The sequence below is a fragment of the Pagrus major genome, chromosome 7 (assembly GCF_040436345.1).
Source record: "Pagrus major chromosome 7, Pma_NU_1.0".
NCBI lineage: Eukaryota > Metazoa > Chordata > Actinopteri > Spariformes > Sparidae > Pagrus > Pagrus major.
The window spans coordinates 17770169-17776168 of NC_133221.1; the positions used below are offsets into that span (position 1 = coordinate 17770169).

Below are 6000 nucleotides of genomic sequence, written 5' to 3' on the forward strand. Positions count from 1 at the left end.
ATAAATCATGACTTCCTGTGAGTGCATTTACTCTGAAACAAAAGCAACAATCTCAAAATATTTCACTCGACATCTGCAATAATCTGCCCTGATGTGTGGGTTGGAGTTGTGCACTTTAAACTCCATCACACAACAAAGGAGAGGACGAGTCTTGTATCAGCATCGACTCAGTGGCCCTCTTTGCCTGTTTGTTTGTTCATTCCATTTATATCCCTCCATCAACTTCCCACAGCCTAATAGATGACTCCGGGAGAGAGCGTCTCTGGATTCACTCCAGCTCACGTCTTCTTTGAATTAACAACATTGTGATGTCTCTTTTGTCTCCTCTCCAAGGTGAGAGGAGACAAAAGCTGGGATGTGCTTACACCATGAGAGGGTGTGTGTTTGGGCTGACAAAGCTTAAGAAAGCCAGACATGTGAGAAACTTCTTCTGGTGCACTCTGTACACTGTGCAGTGTTTATGTGTGCAGATCATGTTACTCACATACAGAGTTTACATTAGTCTCATGAGAGTCAGTGAGAGGTTGCAGTCGTGCGTCTCTCTATACGTGCTGTGCAGTGTGTGCAAACACTGATTCAGGCCAACTACAAAAATAGACACGCTAAGTTTAACAAACTAGATCACATAAGCATGCGATTGCCCTAAGTACCCGTAAATGTGACAAACTAAATTGAGGTGGATGTAAAACAGAACAGGATCTCAAGGTGCATCAAGCAATGTGTTGCATTAAATCAGCAACAGCTGATATTAAACCAGTCAAAATCACCTTTAATCCAATGGAGACTTTACAAAGCAGCACAGAGCTGCCACAGTGTGTTCAACTGGTGGCACTGCACTACAGCAGGTCAGCAACACATGCAGCTCCGGTGCCTGTTTGCTGATTTAACACTTACACCATGTTTAATGTCGCATACAGTGTCCACGGAGAGAAAACAGGACAGGATATCAGGTGCCGGAGTGCTGCTGCTGTGTCCGAACACGTAGTTCTCCTTGACTATCTAGGAACACCAGTGGGACAGTGATGCCTCTCCTCTGCAGACAAAAATAGCCCAAATTTCCACTGAGAGTACAGCCACAACCTTCCAACTGAACATGTTTACAACAACAACAGGGTTATTTTTCTCCATGATTTCAGTAACTACCAGTAATGATTGAGTACCCTTTAAAATGTAAACAAAAATAGTTCTCATGTGACTGACTTAGTCTGGATTCTCCATCAGTAGGTGTAAATCATTCTTTAGGGAAATTAGAAATGGTTAATCAGATCAGACATAGAGCTGTAACTCCTAAGTATATCTGTATAACCATTTTTCATCTCTCCAGGAATTAGTCTGTCTTAGTCTGCTCCTGAGTTACGATGTTGAATAATGCGCAAAAAAGGTTTTCTGCAGAACATTATGTCATCACTACATATAAATTTGATCCTATTCGACATTTGTATGAATGTTTTGTCATAATTATCTTATGGATTATTGAGTTAAGGCTGATGGGTGTTTTGTGAGGTAATGTGACCATTGACCACCAAATTCTTATCAGTTCATCCTTGAGTGTTAGTGTACATTTAGGACATTTAGTGGACATAAGGTCTTGACTTTATCATTTCAGTCCACTTTAACTTTGCCTTGTTTTATCAGAATCAGAATTTGTTTTATTTTCATTTGTGTTGGTTTTATCAGCTGTCGTTTCTTTCTTTTCTGTGAAGCACTTTGTATTGTTTGGAAAAGTGCTATATAAATAAAGCGTATTATTTTATTTGTGTCAAATTTTGAAGAAATTCCCTCAAGGCGTTACTGAGATATTGCATACACAAGAATGGGACAGGCGACCCATAAACAATCCCTCCAGGCATGGCTACCGTCAGCATAGAAGCATTAAAAAAAGAAAAACCTTATAGTTGACATCTGGAATAAAAAGACTTGAAGTTTTCAGTCTGCCTTGGAGATAAAGTAATTTATAGGTCTATCACATGAACCACCACATCACACTGGAAGAAAAACAAGCCATTTATTCATTTTACTGGAAGAGACAAATACACTTAGCCTGTTCAGGCCAGCCAGTGCAGTCACGTTATTGACATTTCATATGCATCGAGGTCTTGATCTCTCCCTGTTGGTGTTTGGCACATCTGTACAGTCCCACTCTGCCCAGTATATCCACACAGAAGGACAAAGGATGAACTGGTCTGGGAGTAGTTACATTTTTTTTAAGCAGGACTTAATACAGTACGTGATCTTTATTTGTTTTGTTGACTTTTGTGGTCCAGGTTTACTGTTTGGTTTTATCAAAATTACAAAATTTCCTCCACATTGACGAGACAAACTCATGACGCAATTCATCTGTAAATTGATAAGACTGATGGCATACAGACACAGTCTGAATAAAAAAAAAATACAAAGACTGCTACTCCTGCTCCTCGTCCCAAAGCAGACCATGTGGCGAAACCCTTTTGGCTTGCCACCACACTGGATGATGGATCGTAGGTCGAGTGCCACCTGAATTCAGTCTTTAATGATCCAGTGGTTAAATAGTGATTGTGAATCTGATTATGCTTGGATGGTGCTCTTAGCACTGAAGGCCATGTAGTAGAACAGGATACCAATGAGGGCAGCCACCACCTCAGTCGACACCCATGGGCCGTTCCAGGCACCCTGTAGAGAGATTAAAGAAAAAAGAGGCTTATCACTGCTTTATAGAGGAGGAGAAGTAAACAGGGACGACTAACTACACATTCTAGTTTCACCTGGTTCTAAGAATACTCTGAGGCTAAAAGCAACACGGGTGATTGCTCAGACAAAGTACACAATGACCACACAGTTGGTCATCCTGACCTTTTAGTACAATAAAATAAGTTACAAATAACCTGCACTGTACAGGATATATTTCTTTATGATCGCAATACAACTTCCCCAAATTTAATACAATAAAAAATCTGTTGTAGTGAGGAGGGACATCCTTAAGAAATTACTTGACTAATTAAATAATGCCTTAAATCCATTTAATTTTTTTTTGTTTTTGTTTAGACTGAGGAATAATACACTACAATGAATATCTGCAATAACTGAGGTTTTTTGGTCTCTTGGGGAATTGGAAAAAAAATGTGTTAGTAATCAGATGGCTAATTATACATCTCGAATATTCGGAGCAACCTTGCCATTCATTTTTCAGTTGTATTTCTGGCCGCCTAGTGAATACAAGTCCAATTATCACTCCCTTTTAGGTCTGGTTGTGGTCTCCACTATATTGTATTTATAGAACCTTTTAGCAGAAAAAAGCAGCCTGCTGATCAATGCCGCAAGGCTGAACCAAAAACTGTAAAGTAGTAAAATCCAAATATAGAGTAGAAAGATGCTACACAGCTCTGTAAAGCTAAGGGGGGTATCGCAAAATCAGGTGATAATTCTGTGGGTTTATCACTTCGAGCAAGTATTCATGTGATTCAATTAATCCTATGAAAACACTGATTGTAGCAGCTTTAATTTGCAAGTGTTTATTCAGTTAAACAAGGCTTATGGCACCATGAGTGCAGTCATGTGTTCGATCTGAGGGTCTATGGGAGACTCACCCTGTGGTCAATGTTGACAGAGAAGAGAGGCTCAATGGCATTTACATCTTCATTGTTTCTCTGGGCCTGGAACAAAGCAGATTCACATGTATAATTCAAATTAAACAGTTTTTCCTTCAAAAAGATGGCATATTGCAAAGCAAGTGGAGCTTACTGGCAGGAAACTATGATCAACAATCGAATACTGACCTTGCGCAGGGCACTGTAGGACTCCTCATCAAAGAATTTGACCTGATATGTTCCAGAGCTGGCCTGTTTGTGAGGAAGGCTCCAGGACACCTGAGGGAAGAAGTCACATGTTGACAAATATCTGATTTTATTTTTTAGAGTGTCTAAATTAGAAGCCTTCACTCCTCTCCGAGAGGCTGTGGAGTGTGTTTATGAGCTGCTGAGGATATGGGCTGCACGGACAAAAAGCAAAAGTGCTTATGGCTGTTCTGTATGGCCACACTCAGAGGAAAAGATTAAACCCTGCTGTAATAGGGAGGTGATGAATCATTCTAACAGGGATAACAGTGTACTTTCAGACAGTCCCTCCTCAGTGTCAATCACGTTGTTGCACTTCTTTGTACGGATAAAAACTGACAGAAGTAGTTTGTGTGCAAAAAGAAAAAGATGGCTTGAGTGATGAGTTAATATCTTGTCAATTATTTTGATAATCAGTTAATCATTTAATATTTATATTAATATTTCAAGCACAAATCTCAAACATTTCCTGGCTCCTTCTTCTTAAATGTAAGGATTTACTGCATTTCCTTGTCATGTATGATAGTACATAAAGAGTCTTCGGGTTTTGGACTGTTGGTTGGAGAAAAGATGCAATATGAAAACATCACTTTGGGCTCTGGGAAATTGTGATGAGCATTTTTCACAGTTTTTGGGACATTTTGTAGAGTAATTGGCAGATTAATCAGCGATGAAAATAGTGTGTTAGTTGCAGCTCTACTGGCCATCATGAGAAGTGATAGGGTTGTTAGATTTAAGTGACAATTCCCTCCCAGTTCATGTCGGAAAGGTGTTGTGGGGCATTGCAGATGGTGCTTAATGATCAGACAGTTGAACAGTCACATGTTTGATATCAAAATGATATTTGACAGATGTGTTTTTTTCAGAGTTGATACCGATTATTAGAAAGCAAGGAGACTGAAAACTGACATTTGGCACCAATATTCATTTGCAGTAAAAAATTAAACTCTTTGTATCAAAATTTTTGAACAACCAGTGATGGATTGAAAGTACAGTTTTCTCAAGTAATGTTCCTAAGTACGATTTTCAGGTACTTTGCTAGATTATTTCTATTTTCTGCTACTTCACACTCTCTACTACATTTATTGATACATTTAGTTACTAGTTACTTTGCAGATTCAGCTTATTCAGTGTTTATAGGCTATTAGCTGTGACAGGTTACCAATCAGATATTGTGGGTGAGAGGACACTGCATCAGAGCCAAAGTAGCACATTTTTAAATTAGTTTATTTTATCTGCAATCGGACAGAAAAATCACTGATACCGATAATCAGCAAAGTGCTGAATATCGGCCTACCCCTAGTTTAAATGTGTGTAAATGTGACAAACTGAGATTTGCAGTTAGACAGCACTCAATACTCAACTCATAGTGGCTCTATGCTCAGCCCCTCTTCGGGGCCATTATCTTATAGTTTTATGGCTTGTAGATCACATATGAGAACCATGAGAGCTAATGCCTCACTCAGTGCATATGAACTTGAAGCCACTTCCATACCTGGTACTTGCCAACATCCTGACCTCTAGTCACTGGGAACTGTCTTCCATTGACATCAGCATACAGAGTCACACTCTGGAGAGGACAGAAATGATCATCAGTGGAAGCCAGTGGCTCGATAACATCAATATATAATCAGACTGTTTGTTTAAAGTCTTAGAGGTGGACTGTTACCTGAGCTCCGTTGGCACAGGCCAGGCTGAGTTCAACGATGAAGACAGACTCGGAGGAGATGACGGCGTCAGAGGTGGTGTAGGCCGACGGAGTGATCACTGGGTCCGTGCAGCTCTCTCCTGTAACCACACAGTGCAGAGACGGGTTAATAACATCTTTGACACCAAGGTATCATCTGCACAGAGTTAACAGTCGACACACATATCACCAAGACTAATATTCCACCTAACTCAGAGGACCAATGGAAGTGATTCAATGGGCTACTTAGCTACTAGCTATATGTGGTTAGCATTAAAGGCTGATTAACCCCCGCAGATCTCTCCAACCGGTTCCCCGCTGACTTACCAGAGCAGGCGACCACCAGCAGAGCGAGGAAGGCGGCTATCCGAATCATCGTGGCGTCTGAGAGGTTGTCTGGGAGGGTTTTGTGTTGTTCCTGGCGTCCAGCAGCTCAACTGTACTGCTCCTTTCACACTGACAGAAGGAAAGAAGTCCACCTCAGCTCACCGATGCTACTCCTCT

The 6000-nt window shown here is 40.5% G+C and overlaps 1 protein-coding gene across 1 annotated transcript; it reads right to left on the reverse strand.

The window, feature by feature from the left end:
• Positions 1 to 1991: 1991 nt before the first annotated feature.
• Positions 1992 to 6000, reverse strand: ssr4 (signal sequence receptor, delta). Its single transcript, XM_073470682.1, has 6 exons — positions 5824 to 6000; positions 5479 to 5597; positions 5305 to 5379; positions 3753 to 3842; positions 3564 to 3629; positions 1992 to 2649 (listed from the first exon to the last, which is right to left on the reverse strand). Exons 1-6 carry the CDS (start codon positions 5870 to 5872, stop codon positions 2545 to 2547), a joined length of 504 nt encoding a protein of 167 aa, XP_073326783.1. The 5' UTR covers positions 5873 to 6000; the 3' UTR covers positions 1992 to 2544.

Bases quoted from the DNA above. Each gene is read 5' to 3' on its own strand.
- ssr4 (XM_073470682.1), bottom strand. From the start codon at position 5,872: ATGATTCGGATAGCCGCCTTCCTCGCTCTGCTGGTGGTCGCCTGCTCT. The intron at 3,843-5,304 runs GTATGGAAGTGG...TTCTTCCCTCAG, and splicing joins AGGATGTTGGCAAGTACCAG to GTGTCCTGGAGCCTTCCTCA. The intron at 3,630-3,752 runs GTCAGTATTCGA...GCTTTGTTCCAG, and splicing joins CCTACAGTGCCCTGCGCAAG to GCCCAGAGAAACAATGAAGA.